We start from the raw sequence: 24,638 nt of genomic DNA, 5'->3' as shown, positions 1-24,638 counted from the left end.
CCCTTTCTTATCCATCTCCCCCTTTTGGCAACAGTAAAAAGGGCTATGACACTAGTAGCCTTAGGCATTGGGTAAGAATCATTTGTACACAAGAGAAGATTGGGAATTTTAAAAATTTTGGCAGCATGGCGTTTGAAAATAAGACATTTCCTAAAAATTCATGTATAAAAATGTCTTGTTTTGAGTATTTAAGAACTAACAGTTTATCCACAACTAGGCAACTCAAACAGTTTCAGTATGATCAAGACATAAAACATAAGTACAGTCATCATCATGCAGTAGATATGAGAATTATGCATTGCAAAAAAAAAAATCAATTTCATGAAGTCCAAGCCAATAAAATATATCAACAGTTATATTAGTTGTTAGACTTTAAAAATTATTTGAACGCTCCCCTTGAATTTATGCAAACTATGAAATATCTTGGAGGCATCTCTACTATGCATGAGACCAAATTCACGTCTAATTTGTATGAACTAATCCTCTTGAAGTAGGTTAGTGAAAATGTCCGCCCACTGCGCATTAGTGCATACAAACGCAAGAGCCACATCCCCTTTCTGCACATGATCACGAAGGAAGTGATGTCTAATTTCAATATGTTTAGCCCGTGAATGTGAGATAGGATTTTTAGAGATGTTGATTGTGCTAGTATTATCACATTTAATCGGTACCGTATCATAGTGCAATCCAAAATCCATAAGTTGTTGCTTCATATAAAGAGTTTGAGCACAACAACTTCCAGTCGTAATATATTCTGATTCAGCTGTGGATAAGGCAATTGAGTTTTGTTTCTTAGAGAACCAAAAAACATGAGATTGTCCTAAATAGTAAAAAATGCCGCTGGTACTCTTTCTATCAAACTTACTACCGACAAAGTCAGCATTAGTATAACTTACAATTTCAAAGGTAGTATGCTTGGGGTACCATAGTCCTAACTCTATAGTTCCAACTAGATACCTAAGGATTCGTTTAACTACTATTAGATGAGATTCCTTAGGAGCAACCCGAAACCTAGCACACATGCACACACTAAACATACTATTAGGCCTACTAGCAGTGAGGTATAGAAGACTCCCAACCATACCATGATACAATTTCATATCAACAGGGATCCCTTGCTCATCTTTATCAAGTTTAATGGAAGAACTCATAGTGGGTACCAAGGATTACAATCTTACATATTAAATTTCTTTAGCAAGTCCCTGACATATTTAGATTGACATATGAAAGTTCCATATTCATTTTGTTTAATTTGCAATCCTAAAAAGAAACTAAGCTCACCCATCATGCTCATTTCAAATTCACTTAGCATGCATCTGGCAAACTCATTACACAACTCATCATTGGTTGTTTCAAAAATGATATCGTCAACATAAATTATGTAATTGTAGACTCAGTGTATGACACAGATTCATCAACAGAGATCTCTAAGAACCGATCTTCACTCCATTTCTCCCCCTGAAGAAAGGGCTTTGGGAAGTAAGGAGTGGTTTCAAAGAACGTGACATCAAGGCTAATAAACATTTTTTCGGTGACAGGATCATAACATTTGTAGCATTTCTAAGTATGAGAGTAACCAATGAAAACACATTTAATAGTACGAGGTTCCAATTTATCTCGATTGTGAGCATGAACATGAACAAAAATAGTACATACAAAGATTTTTAGAGAGAGATTGGAGTGGAGCCGAGTGTTGGGAAACCATTCCTGGAGTTTTTAGAGAGGAGTGGTAAAAGAAAGAACTCGACTAGGCATTCGATTAATGAGATGTGCAGCTGTTAAAATGGCATCGCCTCAAAAATATTTTTTCATGTTTGTAGTGAACATTAATGCCTGAGCTACTTCAAGAATATGCCTATTTTTATGTTCAACAACCCCATTTTGTTGAGGGGTATCCACATAAGAACTTTAATAAACAATTCCATTTTCTTGAAGATAACGTCCCAAGAGATCATTGAAATATTCCATACCATTATCAGTATGTAAAATTTGAATGTGAGTTTGGAATTGTGTTTGAATTATGGAGTGGAAACTAGCAAAAATAGAACGAACTTCAGTTTTATCTTTCAACAAGTAAACCCAACAAATATGAGTATGATCATCAATAAAAGTAACAAACCATCTTGTGCGAGTGCGATTAAGAGAGCGTGAGGACCCCCATAATTCACTATGAATCATAGTAAAAGGTCTAGATGGTTTGTATGTAGATTTTGGGAAGGAATTATGTTGGTATTTTTCAAGTTCACAAATCTCACACTAAAGTTCAGAAGATGTTTTATTTAAAAAAAATGGAAGGAAATAAATGTCTTAGATATTGAAAAATTGGATAACCCATCCTAGAATGCGATAACAAAATTTCACTATCCCTACAAGTAGATGCAGAATCACAAATAGCAGTTTTACATTGTTCACATTTGCCTCCTCAAAGTAGTAGAGTCCCTCACATTCCTTAGCACTGCCAATCGTCTTCCTTGATGATAGGACCTGAAAAACACAATGAGATGGAAGAAATTTAGCAGAACAATTGGAGTTTTTAGTTAATTGACTAATAGATAGTAATTTGTAAGATAAATTAGGAACATGAAGAACTGAATCTAGTGTGATGGAGTTAGAGAGTCGGATATTTCCTTTGCTTGCGACAGACAAGAGTGATCCATCTGCAATTTTAACTTTCAAATTTCTAGCACAGGGTGAATATGATGAGAAAAGATGATAGACATTGGTCATGTGGTTGGAAGCACCAGAATCAATAATCCAAGGAGTTTTGGATTTAGAGGTTATATTCAAGGCTTGCAAAAAAATTACCTCTTTGGGGTAAAGAACCCGAAAAAATGTTTGTGGAAAATGAAGTCGTACAATAACTAAATGATGTTTGGTCCGCCAAACTAGGTAGGCCTTGCCTCAACATCTTTCAATCAATAAAAGGCTCTGCCTCGGTGACTTTAGGAACAAGGATAGAGATATGGCTAGCCTTCTTATCTAGCTTCTTTAGTGACTTCTCGAGGCTTTTCTCTTCGTGCTCGGCCAGGCAACAAGCCTTGGCTTTTTGTGCAGTGGCCTTGGTGCGCTTCTTGATATCCTCATGGTGCTTCTTGGAGGCGTGAGACTTGGTGTCTTCGGCATCGCGCCAGTACTGCTCTTCCTTCTTGTGAGCCTCGCGGTTTTTGTGGTCGACCTCGGTGGCGCTCTTGCGAGCTCTCGCCCCTTCGACTTTGCTGTTCGTGCCCATCTTCTTGAGATGGATCTCTGACTAGGAGTCCATTGTCACCGATTGGACGAAGCTATTGTGAGCAACGAGGCCGCGGTGCTTGCCAGAGGACTTGAGAAAAATGAAGACGTCGTACGATATCGACACCCATTGCGGGTTCTTCAGTGAGCAATCGACACAAATCTTGTTCGCTAATTGCAATTGGAGTTTTCCGAGTCGCTGTGATGTCGCCATTGGACCTGATCCAAGAGACCTCATGATTGAGGTGGTGTCAGAGTCACCGTTGAGAGTTTCAGAGGAGCATGACCCTCTACTGTTGACGGTGCCGTCAGCCATTGCTAACTAAGGTTTAGAAACCCTACCTCTGATACCATGAAAACAGAATGGAACTTTTGTATTTCTTCAATTAAACATTTTATACATCCAATCTCATAATATATAATACAATCAAGGATTCTAAATAAGTAAATAATCTCCTTACATAATAAATAAAATCTTCTATATTTACTATTTTCCTAATTTACTCAATATACCCAAGTATCCTCGGGATTTCAACCTAAGATTCAGTGAGAGGAAATGGCCAAAAGGTCCAAACCACCCTAGGCCGACGTGAAAAATATAAACCAAGCTATATATATACAGTCAAGCAAATAAACCCACAGCAAAAGGACAGCCGGCCCCCTCCTTAACCACATTTTTCTTTTGATGCATTATTTTCCACACTGACACAAAATGCTAAAAACAAGAGTATTGGAAAAAAAATGTGGTTGGGAAAGAAGAGGAGGGTAGCAATCAAACGCTCACCCACTCATGATCACATCTCACCATCCCAATCTCAAATCACAATAGTGCCTTAACGCGTACAACAACTACCGTGATTCGAATGGAGGGGGGCCGGGGGGGCCCCGGGGGGGGGGGGCGCGGGGTGTGTGGGAATTCCGCCCTACTGTGCAAGTAAAGGAAAAGTTAAAAAGAACTGGGCATGGTTTTGAGGTTCTCCACTCTCCCTTTGACACGTTTAAACCCTAATGCCTAGTCAAATCATTTAAGGTTCCTGTGATCGTTCAGCTATCGCAGCTGTCAGCAGCCTTTTCCTTGCAGTCAATTTGAACATGGTATTCTTTAACTTTCTTCTTATTTTCCTCTCTCTCTGAAGTACTACAGTTGTTTTTTCGTTTGAGCTTATAACCTACCTACCAAGCACCTAGGACCTACGCGGAGGAGAAAGAGAGAAGGAAGGAACTTTAAAGAAGGAAGAGAAATTAAATCCAAATAAAGTAAGTGATCTGTAGATATTATATATATATATATATATATATATATGTATGTATATTGTATTATATATGTGTGTTGTATGAAGATGATTTGTCGGTAAGTTTAATGGGCTGGCAAATAAAATATTGGATCATAAAGAAAGGAAGAATTGCAGGTAGGGAGCTAGGAATCAATATATAAAATTATATAATATGGGAAGAGGGAAGGTAGTGCTGAAGAGGATCGAGAACACGATAAATCGGCAAGTGACTTTTGCAAAGAGAAGGAATGGGCTGCTGAAGAAAGCTTACGAGCTGTGCATTCTGTGTGATGCTGAAGTTGCCCTCATCATCTTCTCCAACCGTGGCAAGATCTATGAATTCTGCAGCAGCTCTAGGTATCTCTCTCTCTTAAATTTGCTCGTGCACCAGCTAACCCTTTTGGACTTCTAATCTGAAATAATGCCCCACGTCCAAACTGTGGGGCTGAAATGGGTCCAGCAGAAAAGGAAACTTCACTGCTAGTGTGTTTTCCTACAACCTTAAAATATATACTATACTACAAGAAGTTCTAATATTTGTTTGCTAACTTACCCAAAGAAAAAAATTGTATGCATTTTAATTTTGAACGGCAATGTTCCACAAATGCAATGAAGTTTCCTGTTTGATAGTTTTTTTTTTTTCTTTTTTTGCGTGATCGGATTCATTCTCTGAATGTCCTAGTATATTTTATTTGGTTTCTTCTGATAAAAAAACTAAATATGGATGATTTTTTTTCTTTCCTGGATCTGCAATAGCAGATTGTTCAGTCCAAAAGAAGGGAAAAAAAAGTACAAAGATCGAAATATAGAAATTCCACCGCACAAGAGAAGACCCAGTAAACAAACCAGTAGAACAGAAGCTTGAACTCTTGTCTTAAAAGCCGTAACATTTGATAGTAATCATGACATATATAACTTTCAATAAAGAATTAAATGACCTTGACATATATATGAAACCATGGTTTGATCAGGTCACTGATGAGGGTACTGTACATAAAGCAATATTTGTAGACGTTATTAATATTATCTTCACAAGATTTAAACGAAGGTAGCAATCATCTATATGTCTAATGTACTTGATTCAGATCTCTCTTGATACCATCAACAAAAATTCTTTCAAGACTGGCTGCCCCCATGATTTGTGTGAATTCTAAGTGCGTGGCTCAACCCTGGTTGAATCTTATACGTGAACCTATAATATATTTTCCTAAGTAATCCCTATGACCTATTAAAGAAAGCCCGAGTATATCCATAGTGCATTTTTTTGCTAGAAGTTCTGAATATATGGAATGCTTTTACTAATTTGAATGTCTATTTGGGGTCGTCAAAATTGTATGTGGACAGATGGTATTACAATATTATCTATGAATCATCTATATGTCTAATGTACTTGATTCGGATCTCTCTTGATACCATCAACAAAAATTCTTTCAAGAATGGCTGCACTCATGTTTTTTGTGAATTCTATGTGCGTGGCTCAACCCTGGTTGAATCTTATACGTGAACCTATAATATATTTTCCTAAGTAATCCCTGTGACCTTTTAAAGACAGCCCGAGTATATCCATAGTGCAGTTTTTTGCTAGAAGTTCTGAATATGTGGAATGCTTTTACTAATTCTGAATGTCCATTAGGTCATCAAAATTGTATGCGGACAGATGGTATTACAATATTATCTATGAATCATCTATATGTCTAATCTACTTGATTCAGATCTCGCTTGATACCATCAACAAAAATTCTTTCAAGACTGGCTGCCCTCATGATTTTTGTGAAGTCTAAGTGCGTGGCTCAACCCTGGTTGAATCTTATACGTGAACCTATAATATATTTTCCTAAGTAATCCCGAGGAAATTTTAAAGGCAGCCCAAGTAAATCCATAGTGCATTTTTTTTCTCTAGAAGTTCTGAATATATGGAATGCTTTTAACTAATTCTGAATGTCCATTAGGTCAACAAATATATATGTGGACAGATGGTATTACAATATTATCTATGAATCTCATCCAAATGTCTACTGGCATGGTCTCGGCTCTTTTATACGTTCTACTTCCTTAATAAGAACTATTTATCTTCCAGAAAAAAATGACTACGTGCATTGTCAAATTATTGGTATTAATTTCGAATTAGGTAAAACTCTTGTAATTTGATGTGTCATTTTTAATACTATATTTCTTGTATTTCTTACTCTTAACTTGTACGCATATATATATTTTGAAGTGTATTTCTTACTCTTAAAAACTATAAATTTGAGACAGACAAGGTACATAAATATTATAAGACTATATTTTGTGTCAATTCTAAATGGGCAGAATTCTCAACTAAACTAATTAAAAATGTTTGTTGATTTCTCATCTAATTCTTCAAAACTAAAAATTGCTTAAGCGCCTAAAGAAAAGTTTTTGCAGTGTTTGGCTGGAGATTACACACACACAGACAGTTACACACACATGCTTATTTATTCGTCTCACATGTGTGGTTGAGAATTAATGAGGACCAACCAAATGTAATACATTTTATATCCAAATGCAATTTAAGAATATATCATATTAATTTGTGAACAAATTTCCCAAAAAGAAAAAAAGAAGAAAAGAATGTACCCCATGGCTCCAGGTAAAATAATCTGACTTTGCTTCAGGGGGATAGATGAGGAGGCAATGTGAGAATGGAGAAATAAAGTTAGTGCGAGAACATATCATATTAATTTACATACAAATGTGAAAAAAAGGGTACCATGTGGTTGAAGGTATAATCTGAATGCTTCAAGTTCACACAAATATACTATTAGTTGAATTTTTAAGATTTAGATTGTTATGCAACATTTTACAAGTTATTTGAAGGTCTCATTTGATGATTTGGTGTATAACTGGTGGAAGAGTTTACATTTGAAGGAACCAGATCATTTGTGTTGGCTAAAAATAATTAAAGGTTTTGGGCTTGTGAGCGTGGAACCTAAATGCCTCCAATACCTTATTAAGTAGAGAGAACTCTAGATGAAATTAATGTCTTGGGCATGCTTGATCAATACATAGTTCTATCTATAGGTACATAATTCATCCAAAATAAGTTTCTTCTTGGCAAAAGCCTTAAGGAAATATAGCCCCAGAAGTGATGATAAGGTATGAGATACTTATAACACATAGAAAAGCCAAAAAAAAATTAATAATAATAATAATCTTATTTCTTCATGACAAATCATTAGTCTCTCTATTATGAAGTCAATGGTCTTTGTTGAAGTATTTGGTGAATTGAAAGACACAATGACAATGATAGGTCTCTCCCTCTATTTATAATATATGTCGAGTACATTTCAACGATCATAACACCTTTACTAACTTAAACATACTAACATAACATTCGCACACTAATAATGCGAAATGACCAAAATAAAATTAAATACCCCCCTTAAGTTGGAGCATAGATATCGTATGCTCATAGTTTATCACAAATGAATTTAACACAAGCACCGCCGAAAGCCTTAGTAAACAAGCCAACAAGTCACGTCAAACTTCACATAAGTGATTGTAATAAGCTTCTTTACAAGTTTCTCCTAAACAAAGTAGCAATCAACTTTAATGTGTTATGTTTACTCATACAAGACTGAGTTGTCAACAATATGAATAGCAGCTTGATAATCACACATCAACTCCAAAAACTGAGAATGTGAAAAATATAGTTCTACTATAATGTTTTTTGGATCAAACATGTTCACACGTAGTGTAACTCGTGACCCTATACTCTAATTCAATACTTAATCTTGTCACACTAGTTTGTTTCTTACTCTTCTAGGAAATCAAATTAACACCAACAAAGATATAGTACTCAGTTGTGGATCTTCTATATGAAGATGACCTAACCCACCTACATATATATATCATAGAATACAAGTGTTCTTAATGTCAATATAAGAGACCTTACTTGTGCGCATTTTTTAGATATATATCATAGAATGTTAATTACCACATCCTAATGACTTGTCCTCGAAAAATCAAAAAATTCATAACACTTGCTGCAAAAGATTATTTTGATTAAGTGAATATGAGATTCATGTTCCCAAAAAGTCTCCGGGATAATCTTGGGTCAAGCAACAAATCATCCATGTTTGATACCAACTTGTTGTTAGGATCCATCGGTGTATCAATAGGTTTGGATCCTAACAGTTTAGTTTTAGCCAAAATATCAAGAATAAACTTCTAGTATGACAAAAAAGTTCCCATGCATATGAGATTTAATTATTTCTATACTTAAAAAGCACTTCAATTGTTCCAAATCTTTGTTTTGAAACTTAGCATGTAGAAAGTGTTTTAGGCCTTGAATGCCTTTATCATCACCAATGGTAATCACCACATATAAAATAAGTAGAATCCGACTAGATGAAGTATTTCAATAAAATATATAGTGATCTACTGCACATTGTTGAAGGTCAAATTCAAGTATTGCAATACTGAATCTGCCAAACTATGCTCTAGGAGGTTGTTTCAAGCCATATAATGATTTTTTGAATTGATATGTCAAGCCTGACACCCCCTGCCACAAACCCATATGGTTGCTCCATATAGATCTCCTCAAAATCAACATGCAAAAAGAGATTTTTTTCCATCTAAATGATGTAGAGGCCAGTGACATGTGATAGACAAGGAGACGAGCAAATGAATTGAGGAATGCTTGGCAATTGGGAAGAGTGTCAAAAAAGTCCAAACCATACACCCAAGAGTATCCCTTAATTGACAAGATGTGCCTTTAGATGAACCATGGATCATCAAGGTTAACTTTCATAATATTTACTCAGTGACAGCCACCCATAAGTTTATCAAGAGGAAGAGAAACTGATTCCCAAGTATCACCTTTTAATAATGCACTTATCTCTTCAACCCTTGCATTCCTCCACCCAAAATAGGTCAAGGCATAAAAAACAAATCTAGGAAAAGAAACAAACAATAGAGTAGCACGATAAGAGGCCGACAAGAAATAATAGCAAATAAATTTGGACATGGGATGTTGTGTACATATGTCTTTACCTTTTTCGATAGCAATTGGAGGGTCAACATTAACGTGGGAAATATGATCATCAAATAAGGGAACCAAAAGCTGGAGGGAACTTTCTTCCTTGGACCTACTATCATGAATACAGTTATAAATTAGAATGATCAACATGATAAGGTCTCAAACTACATGGAGAAACAAATGGATGACTGGGTGAGGACAACAAACTAGAATATGTAAGATTAGGTAAAAGAAAAGACACATTAAGGTCAAAAGCACTCAAGTACTGAGAATAGAATGGAGTAGACTCAAAATAGATCCAAATTAGGACTATAGAAATGATATATATCCATTTTGAGAACATGTATAGTTGTGAAAGACACATTTTATAACATGAGGTTCCAACTTATTATCCACCTCGAGGGTTAGCTAATGAACAAAGGACACACACTTGAATATATAAGTAGGTAAAGAGAATGAGAAGCATTAGGGAAGAGAATATAATAGAGAACTTTATCACTAAGAATAGAGGACTTCACGTATATAAAATAGTAGCCAACGAGCACAACACCACTGCAAAACACTTTAGGAAAATACATATGATAAAGTAATGTTGAGTGACTTCAAGCATATATATATATTGTTGCTTTATATAACCCCATTTTTTTTTAGGGCTGTGGACACAGGATGACTAATGAACAATGCTAAATTGAGTCATATAAGTAGTGAATTGGGCATTAAAGTACTCTTTAGCATTGTCAATCAAAAGTACCCAAATAGGCAATCAAATTGAGTCTTTATTTTTTATTTTTTTTAAAAAAGGCATAAAAGATATGAAATAACTTATTATAACATTCTTTTATAAAATAGAGCAAAGTCATTCTTAAATAATCATAAAAAATGTTAAAAGTATGAAACACATAACTTGGACACAATCGGACTAGGACCCCAAACTTTAGAATGGACTAATTCGGAAGGGCTTGCTACCCGTTTATTGATTTAGGAAGCAAAAGGAACATGATGATGATGTTTTCCCAACTGGCAAGACCCGTATTCAGGAGTAGAGATATAACTCAAATTAGGAAATACTAGATTGAACTCTTTCAGTAAAGGATGACTAAGGTGACAATGAATTTGGAGTGGTGTCATAGCAATAGTGTAGGTGGTAAAAGGAGATAGTAGTTAAAAGTGGTAAAGTCCCTAACTTCACATCATCTGCCAATTGTATTACCCATTTTCAAATCTTGAACAACCATAGAATTAGGGAAGAATGTTACTAAAAATTCATGTATTTGGCAATAATGTTGTTAACTAATATAGGATCAAAAGGGAATTTGGCAATATACAAAACCAAATAAGAGAAATAAATGAAGTAGGACTAACTGTTTCTATTCCATTAACAATAGTGATGGAACTATTAACATATAACACAACATAATTTTTCAACATACTAGAGAGTAAAGAAGAAATTAGGTATACATGTGATATGTTTTGTGGCAGCTAAATCTACCACCCAAAAATTTAGACAGGAAGTACTAGATGATAAGCAAGCAGTAAAATTAACTGTTGGAGAATGAAATGTGACAGGAAGGGAGAAGCCTATTGGGGTGTTTGGTACTACTAGAATTTGGAATAGTCTTCCTCTAGCATTAATATAATATGTTGCTATTTTCTTGGGTCGAAAAGTGTGGAGTCTATGGTGGTTGCACTGGCAAGATAAGGAGGTTTGTCATAAGGATCCTTACGCTAATAATATTGGCCTCATTGGCCACAACAAGTGCACTTGTATGCACTACTTAGTTGAAAATCGAAATCACCAATGTACCAAAAGTAGTCCTCCAAAAATTATGGGTTGAAACATCATATCTATAGATTGGGGAATGTATGTTGGAAGAAGCATCAAGTAAGCAAGAAGAAAAATCAACAATGCATGGGAATTCTACACTACCAAGAATAAGGATGAAGCTTCCTCAAGCTCGAGTTTCAAAATTGTTAAAACTTGAAGAAAAATTTTTTTTACTCCCTCTTCCTTTGCATATCACAATCATTGGAGGTTATGGGTTGCATGATAGTAAGCTCCCCATGAATACGCTTTAGCTTTGCAATGTACTCACTAACACTAGATCCTATCTCCTTGTTGCAACTGAAAGGACTCTAGGGATAGATTGTACGCATGTCTAATGTTATTGGAATATAGGAACTTGACATAATTTGAAATCTTCTTGTATCCATCTAGATGCATGCACAATCATGCAGTTTGTGTTTCCATTGAGTTTCATAATAAGAAGACAATCAATACATCTTCTTGAATATGCACTTGTTTTTCTTTTAGGCCCGAATTGAAACAAGTGTTCACATTTACCTAGGCCTATCAAATAGATCTTGGCAGCCTTAGACCATTGTATAATTCTTTCCATCTAGCTTCTAGGTTGTTGTCTACAACAATGGCAAAGGAAGCATAGTCCTTGGATTCATGGAGTACTCCATCCTAACACTCACAAACTTAGACCAACGATAACAAGGTTATGCCAGAATAATAGGAACAAAAACAGACAAGCCAGCCACCATGAACAAGTCACCACAAACTTAGTTACTCTAAAATAAGCTCATGCAGTTACGCACTCTAATATCGATTCTTCCTTTTCTACCTTCTCTTTTATTTCCAGTAAGTTTACATGCATCATGTTATTTTGATTCTATTGTTGCAACCATATGACCTCAAATCCTAATTATTTCACACTAAAATTATCCCTTCAAAGGCACTTATTGACTACACAGCTAATAGACTTGTACTTGTACTGGTCCTCAAATGGGAAAGACTCTTGAGATGGACAGTAGAATTGGTTCCCTATTTGAACTTGTTCATATATATATAATTTTTTTTGTTTCCATCTAGTCTCTTAGTTTCTTATGTTGATGTCATATCTCTTGGGATTCGACATTCCTAGCTTGGGCAAATTCTCTTTTTCCATATTATGTTTTTTTTTTTTTTTTGGGAGTTGCACTAAGGTTTTTTGGGATTTTCAGTTTCATTGTGATCTTATATTGTTAGGTAAGTAGAGGAACTTTCTTTCATCCTGGGGTTATTATATTCTTTTCGATATTCTCGTTAAGGGGATTAATGTAGGAGTTGGTGCTTGGATACTTTAGGTGCTTTCCCTTGTAAATTCTTCTATACTCATTGATATGTGTCTTTTCATTATTTGTATCTTACCTATGGCTTGTGGGCAGCTAAATATCCTTTAAAGTTCAAAGGTAAAGGTTTTTTGTGTGGATTGCCATTCTTAATAGCATTAATACCAACAATTTATTGTAGTTTGAAGACTATAAATGCCTCAATCTCCAAATGTGTGCTAAGTGTTGTGGTAGTATTGGGGATCATGCTCATTTATTTATGCACTACCCTATAATTCGGTGTTGATAGAGTAAATTATCTAGTTCGTTTGGAGAGTTTTGTGTGTGTGCCTACTTATTGGAGGCTGTCTTGATGGTTTATTTTATAGGTTTTGGGAGGCACAAAAACCGTAGGGATTTTGTCAGAGCATTCTATTTTTTGGTGTTATTTGGGTTATTTAGATGAAAGAAATACTAGGATTTTTTAAATATTGTGGGTCATTTGTGGATTTGATTTGGGACAGAATTGTGCTTTTAGCATCCATGTGGCTCTTTACTACGAGGTGTTTTAGAACAACTTTTATGATATCATATGCAAGTGCTTGGCTCTTTTAACATAGTATTAGGATTCTGTTCGCATTAGCTTCTCTTGTTTCTTTTTTGAGGATTCCTTATCCACTTTGTACAATTTTTTTTTATAATAAATTTCTTTTTCTATAGAAAAAAGTTGATTGCTAGAATAATTCAAGATGGTGATGTTTTGGATATTCAATGAGTGTATTTAAATAATTGGTTACTCATAATATAAATTGTTGAATATAATGTCAAAGAGATAGAATGAAAACATTCTTATAGAATTTTGGTGACAAGCTTGTTGATAGGGAGGGAAACTAACAAGGAGCAAGCAAAAAAGGTTCTCGAAGGTAGTTAGATGATAAACAAATATCAAATAAAAAATTGAGCTGGATTTTGAGTGGATATAATTAGAAAAGGAAAAAATGAGTTACGTGACATCAAAGAGAAGAAAGTGTGAAGAAATATTGAAATTCCTATACAAATAATAATGGTAAAAGGAAATCTAAGTATGGACATAATAACGTTTATACAAGAAGGTAAACATTAGCATATGTAAAAAAATGAAGAACAATTTGAAAAGATTGAAATCGTTGTTCTAAAAGCTCGAGGTGGTGACGAGAGAGTGGTGCATGTGCATGGTCATACATCTATGATAGTAGTTTTTAGTAATAGTAGCATAGAATAGTCCTCTTTTTTTTCTTTTTCTTTTTTTATGGATTTTCAAGATTGCTAGGAAGCCTACTAAAAGAAAGAAGATTTAGGCATATCTTCAAACGGGTTTAGCTTATGGATTATAGCAAAAGTGTATGCACATAGTCCTTCCATAAGTTAGCATCATTCTACATAAATTCATCTAGAAATTCAATTCAGCAACCTAGACTATTGAATGTTCGAAAGAGTAGAATTGTAGAGGGTGAAGATCAAAAGACAAATTTCCAACAAACTAAATAAAAATATCCACCAACCATGTCTTGTTATCAAAGATTACAATGCTTGAGATATAATGTTATACATCCATTGCTAGTGTTGGTGTTGTTCCTTCTAAGGATGACTAGTAGCATTGTACTATGATATGGAGTATAGTGAACTAGACCAAAGAGATGCATGCATGAGTTGAAGTTTCATGCAATTTTGAATGACAACTTTCACTTGGATTATTACTCGTTCCACTAAGAATTCGTGCTCTATATAGATCACTAGAATTTGAAATTTATTAACAACAAAAAAAAGTGAATGTACACTTCCTAGTTTCCTGCATGTTGCATTTTAACTTTTTTTTTTCTCAAGCATCAATCATAGAAAGGAGAACAAAGAAGCTAAGACATTTATTCTTTGAGCATCTTTAATTTCTAGTCATTGTTTAATATGAGAAAATGTGATTTGTTACTATCACTTTACTGTGTAAAAATTTAGCATAAGGCTACATACTATAGACCCATTGTGGTTCCATACGCGAGAGCTTTGTGCACTAGGCTTCCCCCCCCCCCCCCCTTCTCCGCGTTTTTACATCATTATTGCTCATTTTTTGATTGAAAGTAGGGATTTAATTAATTAAATAAGTGGCACAGTGGATGACAACTTCTTGAATTGGCGACACAAGTGGTGATTAGATGCTTAACTAGATGGTTTTGTGCTCTATGGTAATTGACTGTGCATGCCTTATGTCTCAAAAAGGAGAACAACATGGAAGTAGCTTACATGGACACTTAGGTGCAAATATGGTGGCGCTTTTAGTTAAGGAGTGTTTTTTTTTGTTCTAGTTGAAGGGTGATATCACAAAGTATGTCTAAAAATAAATAGTTTGTCAAATCTCCTTTAGACAATCCACATGGATTTTGTATTGGGTATTCTACAAACTCATTGAGGTTCTCGTGGATCATATTTTTACCATAATTAATATACAAACACACATATGAAGATAGAACACTTCATGCCATGTATGAAGATGCTTTTATAGTGGCATGTGGATAATTATTATTTCATCATCTACTACAACTTCATGAATTCAATTACATTTGATTGAAATTGAGAAATTTTTTGGCACTTCTAAAGGATTTCATCAAAGTTGTTTCAAACTGACTTGCACTACAATGATCCTTTCCATCTTTAAAAAGACAAAACTGCTTCAAAAAGGCAAAACAGAAGTATCTAGAGCCTAGTTTGTATATAACAACATGATGAATAGTGTCGGATTTATCGGTCGACTAATTAATGAAATAAATAAGCACACATAGAAAAATATTGACACCGGAGTTACATGATTTGGCCAAATTCCGGCCTGCATCCACGAGAGAGAGAAATTACTATATGTATTAGGAAAAATACAGAGGAGAAGGAGGATATAATAATCATTCAACTCTCACTCAACTCTTACAACTCTCTCTGCCGACTCACAACACACACAAATTTACAAAAGAATTTTCGGTGTTCCCTCTGCCTTGCCTTGTGTTGTGTTGTCTTCTCTCTTATTTTTTCATCTCACACACTCACACATATATATAGGAAAGGGGAGGATCAAAAATCAAAGTTGGTACGCTACCTAATTTTGACATTCTGGACATTCGGTGCCGACAAAGTTGAAATAGAGCAACCACTAGTAGAGCAAAGATTGACGAAGGAGCAGTCGGGGCCAAAAATGTTGAAGGAGCAGTAGCCGAAAACTCTTAATTGGCTATGGATCCATCAATTCTCCCCCTCCATACTCATAGAAGGAGAACAATATGTCAATCTTCAATTGACGTCCATCCCAGTTATATCCCTACATAGCAGGAGCTACTTATAAGTCACCACCTTTATCAACATGTCTATCGGATTCTCTTTAGTATGAATTTTGTCTAACTTCAATAGTTGTTGTTCCATCACTTCATGTATCCAATGATAGAGAATGTCAATATGTTTTGTCCGAGAATAGTACATTGAATTCTTGCTTAAATCTAAAGCATTGTGACTATCACAATGTACCTTATATTTTTCCTGTTTGACCCCTAACTCTTGAAGAAACCTCTTTAACCACAACATCTCCTTCCCAACTTCCGCTGCAGCAATATATTCTGCTTCTGTTATGGATAGGGCAACACACTTTTGCAATTTTCACTGCCATGATATAGCCCCCTTGCAAAGGTGAACAAAAAACCTGATGTGGACTTTCTCCCATCAAGATCACCAGCCATGTCTGCATCAGTGTAACCCTCCAAGGTTGGTTCAGCTTCCCCAAAACATAAGCATAGTGTCGATGTACCTTTCAAGTACTTGAGAATCCATTTCACAGCTTCCCAATGGTCTTTTCCTGTATTGGAAAGAAACCTGCTCACAATGTCTTCAGCATGGCCAATGTCTGGTCTCGTACACACCATTGTGTACATTAAGCTTCCAACTGCTGACAAGTATGGGATTGTTGACATTTCTTCCCTAGATAAGTGAGGCAACTTCTCGCTTAGCTTGAAATGATTAACCAGTGGAGTACTGACTGGCTTAGCAATTTCCATGTTGAATGTTTTGATCACCCGTTCAACATACTTCTCTTGTGATAACCATAATTTTTTGGCTTTCCTATGATGATTGATCCTCATGCCTAGGATCTGCTGAGATGGGCCTAAGTCATTCATTTCAAATGACTTAGACAACTCCATCTTTAACTTATTGATCTTGTTTATGCCCTGACTAGTAATCAGCATGTCATCAACATAGAGCAGTTGAATGACAAGACTACCATCAAGGAATATTTGAACATATGCACACTGATCTGTTGCAGTTCTCTTGTATCCATGACTCACCATGAAAGAGTCAAATTTTCTATACCATTGTCTCGGTGCTTGCTTAAGGCCAAAAAGACTTTTCTTCAACCTACAGACTATGTGTTCCTTCTCTGGAGCTTCAAACCGTTATGGTTGCTCCATGTAGATGTCTTTTTCCAAGTCTCCATGTAAGAAAGTTGTCTTCGCATCCATTTGTTCAAACTCTAGATTTAACTTGGCTACCAATCCGAGTATGACTCGGATTGTTGTCATTTTCACTACTAGCGAAAATATCTCTTCAAATTGAATACTTTTCTTCTGTTCGAAACCTTTGATGACCAATCTAGCTTTATGCGTCACTATCTGTCCACTACCATCTTTCTTAAGCTTGAACACCAATTTGTTCCTTAGTGCTCTCTTCCCTTTGGGAAGTCTTACCAATTCATTTGATTGATTCTTATGTAAAGAATTCATCTCTGCTTTCATAGCTTCTACCCATTTGATTTTGTCAGTATGAAACTAGACCTCTTGGAAACTTTCTAGCTCCCCCTCATCAGTGAGTAAAAGATATTTTGATTCTAGATATCTTCTCGATGAAATTAGAACACGGCGTCTTCCAGATCTTCTAGGCTCAACATCTTATAGAGAAGGAGATGCTTCATCATCTGACTGATATGATGATTTTGTAATTTCTGGTAAAGGGGGTTGTTGCTCCCCCTGCTCAATACCGTCTACATCTATTTCCAGAGGATCATCTTGTAGCTCTCCATAGTTTGTGGGAGAATATGATGGTGCAGGATCCGATACAATGTCTAGAGCACTAGAACTAGGCCGCTTAGACTTTGTTTGTGGTTCAAAGTCCTCAAACACATGATTTTCATGGAAAACCACACCTCTCGATCTAATAACCTGCTTCCTTTTCAGATCCCATAATCTGTAGCCAAATTCATCATCTCCATAGCCAATGAAGATGCATGGAATGGACTTCACGTCGAGCTTTTGCCTTTGCTCATTAGATATATATGCAAAAACTTTACACACAAACACTCTTAGATGAGTGTAAGAAAATTTTCTTCTGGTCCATACTTTCTCTGAAATTCCAAAATTAAGTGGTGATGACAGTGATCTGTTGATAATGTAAGATACGGCACGAATAGCTTCCCCTGAGAATGGCTTAGGTAATTTAGCCATACTGAGCATACTTTTAACTCTCTCTATAATGGTCCAATTCATCCTTTTAGCTACACCATTATGTTGTGGGGTACGTGGGACCGTCCTCTTATGCTTGATATCGCGTTCATCACAGTATGCTCTGAACTCATTGGAAGTATACTCACCTCCATTGTCTGTCCGGAGGCACTTCAATTTCTTCCTTATGTGCCTCTCCACCATAGCATGAAATTCCTTGAAATATTTAAATACCTATAGTCCTTTGTTTTTATAAAATATACCCACACCTTCCTTCAAGCGTCGTTAATAAAGGTAACAAAATATTTGTTGCCGCCAATTGATTCTACTTCAATGGGTCCGCATATGTCAGAGTGTACCAAACTCAATGGTTTTGACCTTCTCTTCATAGAGGAACTAAATGAAACTCTGTGTTGCTTCCCAAATAAGCAATGATCACATGAGTTCAAGGCAATACCTTTTGCGATTTTGATAAATGCCTTCTTCGCCAGTGTAAGGAGTCCTTTCTCACCCATGTGTTTACGTCTCTTGTGCCATAAGTTTGGTGTTACTTCATCTTCCATTGTGCTCATTGATGGCATCAGTGCAAATCTTCACTTGTGTCTTATACAGTGTGTAGCAAATACGTCCTTGGCTATTGTCAAGGCACCTTTCAACAATTTCCAAACGCCTTTCACAAAGTAGTTTTCATAACCCTGTTTATCAAAGGCTGCCCCAGAAATAAGATTGAGCCGAAGGTCTGAGACATGTCAAACGTCCTTCAGTGTTATGATGCACCCAATATTGGTTACAATCTGCATGTCTCCAATTCCCACTATCTGAGAAGAACTAGTGTTCCCCATTTTACTGTACCAAAGTCTCCAGATTTAAACACCATGAAGAACTCTTTGTTGGGACTAGCATGGTAGGAGGCTACTGTGTCTACCACTCATTCAGTGTCGTGGTTTCCAGTATGACAACATGTATCTTCATTAATTAAAATACCGAAATATCTTGGGTTAAGGTGACCGAGCTCTCACCTGTGTCTTTCTTTTGTTGCTGGCTACTTTGACCATGATCTCGAAGAAAATTTGACAATCTTTCTTTATGTGGCCTTCAATGCCACAATAGCAACAAGATATTTTTCTTCTTTACCAATTTCTACCATCACTGGATCTACCACGATCCTGGGACCTTCCTCTAGAACTGCTTCTACATCTACCTCTACCTTTGGTACTGGTACCTCCTTAAGGTTAGCCTCTGGTTTCAGCAACAAAGACTTGTGACTGATCTACACTCGTGTCTTTTCTCCTAGCCTCCTCGTTGAATAAGACATCTTTTACCATCACCATGGTAAATTTGCCATCAGGAGTTGAATTGCTGAAAGTGATACCAATTGTCTCCCAGTTGTTTAGTAAGGAGCTAAGGAACAGTAATACTTCTGCTTCATTGCCAATATCCATTAGCACAGATGAAAAATGATTCACTAGGTTTTGGAACTCACTAGTGTGTTCAGCTATAGAGATCCCGCTCTTTAACTTTAGATTAACAAGACATCTCATTAACATGGCTTTGTTGCGAGCGGTCTTGGCCTGGTACATGTTTTCCAGCTTCTCCCAAGTTTATAAGCATTAGTCTCCTATGCAACATGATGATATGCCTTATAGTCAATCCATTATCTGATTTTACCAATGGTCTTCTTATTCATTTTTCTCCAATCATTGTCTTTGACGAAATCTGGTTTCACACCTTTATAATCCAAAGGATCTGCTAGATCCCTAAAATCAATGAGATCCTCTATCTAAGACCTCCAAAGAGCATAATTAGAGGTTGTGAGGTTGATCATAGTACCCGAGTCTGACTCCTCCATTGATTTTAAGTAATAATTAAGCGCTAACTTGCTTGTATATAAAAATCATGGCAGAATCTCAAGAAACCAAATGCATGATTGCGTTTGAAACGGTCTATTTTGTTGGAAACTAGTCCAACTTTGCAAAAAAGGGCTGAAATTGATTTGGTTCAGCCCAAAAACATATCTAGACTGGTCATGGTTCAACTTAACGGAATATCCCCCTGGCTAATGGAATATTCTAACACTGTTTCCTAGCTTGTCGAGTAGGGCCCACGATGACATGGCAGCGTGGGGCCCGCGATAACGTGGCATGTGGGGTTTGCTAATGATGTGGAAAGTGGGACCCGCTTTGATGACGTGTCTGGGGGGCCATGCTGATGTAGCGCTTCCCCTTCTTTTTCACTGCAAATTAGATTTGCAGGTTCTGCAAATTTTTAAGAAGCATAGTATAATTTGCAATATTGCGGTGGCCCGTGTGACTTCGTTCGGGGTCGATTATTCATGTCATTTTAATTGTTGAGATCGTATCGGCAAGAGTTACGTGATGGTCTAATCAATTTGAAGTTTCAAGCTACTTAAAAAATCTGTGAAAGAGCCACAGATGCCTTCTTTCGTCGAGAAATTTTTTTGGAAACACTCAACAATGCTCTGATACCACTTTGTTGGGTTTACCGATCAACTAATTAATGAAATAAACAAGCACGCACAGAAAAATATTGACACTGGAGTTACGTGGTTCAGCCAAATTTTGGCGTACGTCCACAAGAAAGAGAAATTACTATATACACTAGGAAAAATACAGAGGAGGAGGATACAATAATCACTCAACTCTCACTCAACTCTTACATCGCTCTCTCTGCTGACTCACAACACATACACTAATTTACAAAAGAATTTCCAATGTTCCCTTTGCCTTATCTTGTGTTGTGTTTTCTTCTCTCTTATTTTTTCATCTCGCACACTCCCACATATATATAGGGAAGGGGAGGATCAAAAATCAAAGTTGGTAGGCTGCCTAATTTTGACATTCTAGACAGCCGGTGTCGATAAGGTTGAAATAGAGCAGCCACCGGTGCAGCAAAGATTGACGAAGGAGCAGTCGGCGCCGAAATTGTTGAAGGAGCAGCAACCAAATGCTCTTGACTGAGTATGGATCCATCAAATAGAACCACAAGGAAGGTGCCAATTTTATGAGCATGGGACTTCCAAATATAAGGTATTAGGCTCTAACCTTATGAAGGGATTGCAAATGAATAAGGATGGGAGAGGTATCTCATTTTGTATTGTTCTTGTGGGTCTCCCAAAGGAGTTTAATTTTTTTTTTTAAACATTTGTAATATATAAATAATATTGTTTCCTTGTTAAATATGCTAACATATAATATTGCAATTAGACTTATTGGGATCTAGACAATCAGTGGTCAAACAAAAGTCTTCCTAAGATTCTAGACTAACATTTGAATGACCATACCTTTGATTTAGCTATATGCACAAAGAGTAGACAAGTCTTATTTAGCATAGCTGGTGTTGGAGCTCCTTTCAAACTCCAAATTTAATTGTTTCAATAATATAAATATAAGTAAATCTTTGTTATTTTCTATTATTTTTTTGGTGATTTTAATATCCTATTAGTGTCCAAAATTTGATTGCACTTGATGCGTGATCTTGTTTAATTAATTTAGGCTCAATTTATTTTTTTTCCAGAATTTTTTATTTTTAGTTTTTGAAAGGGTGATTAGGTTTTTATGGTTTTAGGAGCGGGTATAATTTTGTTTGGCCACTGTTGCCGTGTCGTTCTCAAAATTTGAGCAATGAACTTTAGTTTTCTTGTCCCGTCCAGTTGCATGATAGTAATATGATACGTCGCAGAGACTGAAAAGTAAATTTGGCTGGGGAGACTTTGATGAAGTGGGATATGAACACTGTATTGGTGGACCAGCTATGATGGATGAGAAGTGAGGGCTCATAAATGGTACCAAGGTGCAAACAAAATGAGATCTCTTTGTATGAATAGCTTGAGAACAGTGTTTGGAACAGTGCAAGCTCGACTTAAAACAGATAATACCAAATGCGAAGCAATGTTGCGATTTGCTCAAATGAAATGATTGGTCGAGTTTGGAACAATATGGTTGGCTGATTGACTTTGTTGTGGACTTTTGACGACCTTATGGGGCCCAGTCGATCTCCGTCTGGGCAGATTTGCCTTTTTGGCAGCTTCAAATATATCCGAGAGCCATTTTGTTCACGAGCGTTGAACAGTTTCCATAGTGTTTTTTTTTTTTTTTTTTTGAATACATAAAAATATGACAATAGTAGATACCAATAGAATAAGTTATTAGGGCAAGGGAAATGTAATTGTGAAAAATTCCCTGATTACTTTACTTCCAAAGTTCTCAAACCATTCTCTGATTTCTTTACTTTCAAAGTTCTCAAACCACTACTACTGCAATGGTTAATTTTGGAAGTCCTCAAATGTGCTTGAGAGAGGCATTCCAAATGATGAGGGAATTCTCCATCATTTTAGGCATAACCTATCTTAAATTAAGTAATTGAAAGATGACATAAGATGATTCATTGACTCATTGATATCCTTGCACAATTAAGAGTTAAAATTTTGTTATTTGAGCTAAGCCAAATGAATAGAGAGATTTTCACTAGGCTCCAAATGGATTTGTATTGGAAACACTTGTGCATCCAACTCTCTAGCAATGAGATGAGAATAGAGGGAACTGACAGTGAAGTTCTTACTAGATCTCAATGACCAAATGTAGGGGACTTTGAGGACGAGGATAGTCGGGTACTGTAAAGTTTCTATATTTATGCTCATGTGTGTGTGTGTGTGTGAGAGAGAGAGAGAGAGAGAGAGAGAGATCTATAGATTAGTTTATGCAAGTCTATCTTGCTATGACCTTGATTTAAAGTTCTCGGTCCAATTTTAGTGAGTATGGTCCCTTTTGTTCTATGTCGTCGTGCAAATGGAGACATGAAGCTAGGAGTTTTTTAAGCTTGCAAGAGAATAAAATTATTTTTAGTTATTTTAAAGAATAACATAGTCAATGGTGTTACAACTTTTCAACAAATTGACAGTGTAATTATTTAAATTATTCCAGCAAATACGAAATAATTCATGACAAGTTTGGGAATAATAATTTCTTATCCATTAGATGTTATGTACTTATTAACTTTTTATGTTGTCATTTTCTTTATAATAGCAAAATTTTTTAATTAGTAGTATATAAAATTCTTTGTTAATCTCATTACATTAATAAGATTATACATTTCACAAATCAAGGAAAACTTGAAGAGTTGTTCAGTATCATAGTTAAAAATATAAAATATATGTATACAAATTGCTTCTTGCTTTTTGAGGAAATGAGAGAGTCACCAAGAAAAATAAAGAAACAAGTTTTGGACTTACGGTCTGTAGGATCTCCAACCCAATCAACGTCAAAATAAGCACGAAGTTCTTAAGTAAATGTAGAAGGGAGTAATATACTCTGATACAATGTCTCTCTGATATAACGTAAAATATGGAGATGTATCGGTAGTGGACGAGGACAAACCTATGGAGGGAGACACATATAAGGCATTAGCTTCTGATGTAGAAAGAAGCTTCTATAACTACTCTGCAATAATAGATAGTGTAGGCACGGTGGGAGACAACTCTTCTGATGATGTAATGGCTCTAGTGTGATAATGCTTAGGCTTCGAAGTCTATTGTTGTCTTTTATGTAATAATAATTGATATTGAGCTTTCCAATGATCGTTCTGCTTGCAAAAATTACTCTCATCAATGGGAACTTTCTGACGTCGATGTTGACCATTGGAAGATTGCTTAGATGAGACATCAAAAGCAATTTGAGTATGAACTGGGAGAAGATCTTTACCTATTTGTGACTTGAGGTGCACTTTTTCTGCCATTAGTTCACTAACAACTGCGCCAATAGAGGGAAGAGGGCTCCAATGAAGGATAGAACCATGAAGTGCGTCAAATTCATCTCGAAGTGCCATAGAAAAACTAAACTCAAGTTGTTGTTCCTCTCCATAAGTGTGCAGTAAGGCTTATTCAAACTAAGATCTGCAGATTCAGTTAGTGTCAATTTATCCTAAAAGCTAGTTATAAGTGTGTAAAATTACTCAATACTTTGATCTCATTGCCTTGCTGCTCTAATATCCATCTCAAACTGATATTGTTTAGAAAATTGGATTGCGTGTATAATTTTGCTTAATAATCCCAAACTTACTTAACTGTAGAAAATTTAACTAACTGCACACCAATAGATTGATCAAAAGAATTATTAATCTAGGTAATAATTTTGGAATTATTTACCTCACAAACGGCTAACAATTTTACCTAATTTTCTTTTTGGCTATCATAGGACATAGACACATTACCAGAAGCATATCCCCACAAGTTTTTTCCTATTAAAAAATTCTTCATAACATATGTCCAATATGAATAGTTATTTTCATTTAATTTAGCACTAATGACTTAGAGAGAATCATCTCTTTCACTAACTATCTTCACACCAAACACTCCAAATCCCCAAGACCACTCCTCAACCATACTTTGTTCACCACAAAATCGCCCAATTTTCAAGATAAAGGAACAAATCTAATAATCTTAACTTCAAAACTAATACCTGCCTGGGAATACAACTTAAACCACAAACATGGGGTTGCTTCTTTACTTCAACTTCCACATAAGTACTT

General features: G+C 35.9%; 2 protein-coding genes across 20 annotated transcripts in view; one reads left to right on the top strand and one right to left on the bottom strand.

Annotated features, from left to right (window-relative positions):
* Positions 1–2,911: 2,911 nt before the first annotated feature.
* On the bottom strand, positions 2,912–3,229 carry LOC131153756 (uncharacterized). The gene has a single exon (XM_058106201.1). The coding sequence runs from the start codon at positions 3,227–3,229 to the stop codon at positions 2,912–2,914; it is 318 nt and encodes a 105-aa protein (XP_057962184.1).
* Positions 3,230–4,283: 1,054 nt separating this feature from the next.
* The window catches only part of LOC131153445 (agamous-like MADS-box protein MADS2), a 75,043-nt gene continuing 54,688 nt past the window's right edge, over positions 4,284–24,638 (top strand). For 4 of the 19 annotated variants that reach the window (XM_058105764.1, XM_058105751.1, XM_058105748.1 and 1 more), the window contains exons 1-2: positions 4,309–4,485; positions 4,622–4,859. In XM_058105764.1, the coding sequence (XP_057961747.1) occupies positions 4,675–4,859 (185 nt within the window). In that variant the 5' untranslated portion in view covers positions 4,309–4,485; positions 4,622–4,674. Of the gene's footprint in view, positions 4,486–4,621; positions 4,860–24,638 lie in introns of all 19 variants that reach the window. The other 15 variants (XM_058105758.1, XM_058105749.1, XM_058105745.1 and 12 more) reach the window with 10 other exon arrangements.

This window comes from Malania oleifera, chromosome 4 (genome assembly GCF_029873635.1).
Source record: "Malania oleifera isolate guangnan ecotype guangnan chromosome 4, ASM2987363v1, whole genome shotgun sequence".
Lineage (NCBI taxonomy): Eukaryota > Viridiplantae > Streptophyta > Magnoliopsida > Santalales > Ximeniaceae > Malania > Malania oleifera.
Note: the sequence above shows the minus strand (reverse complement) of the source record. Positions and strands in the feature narration are given on the sequence as shown.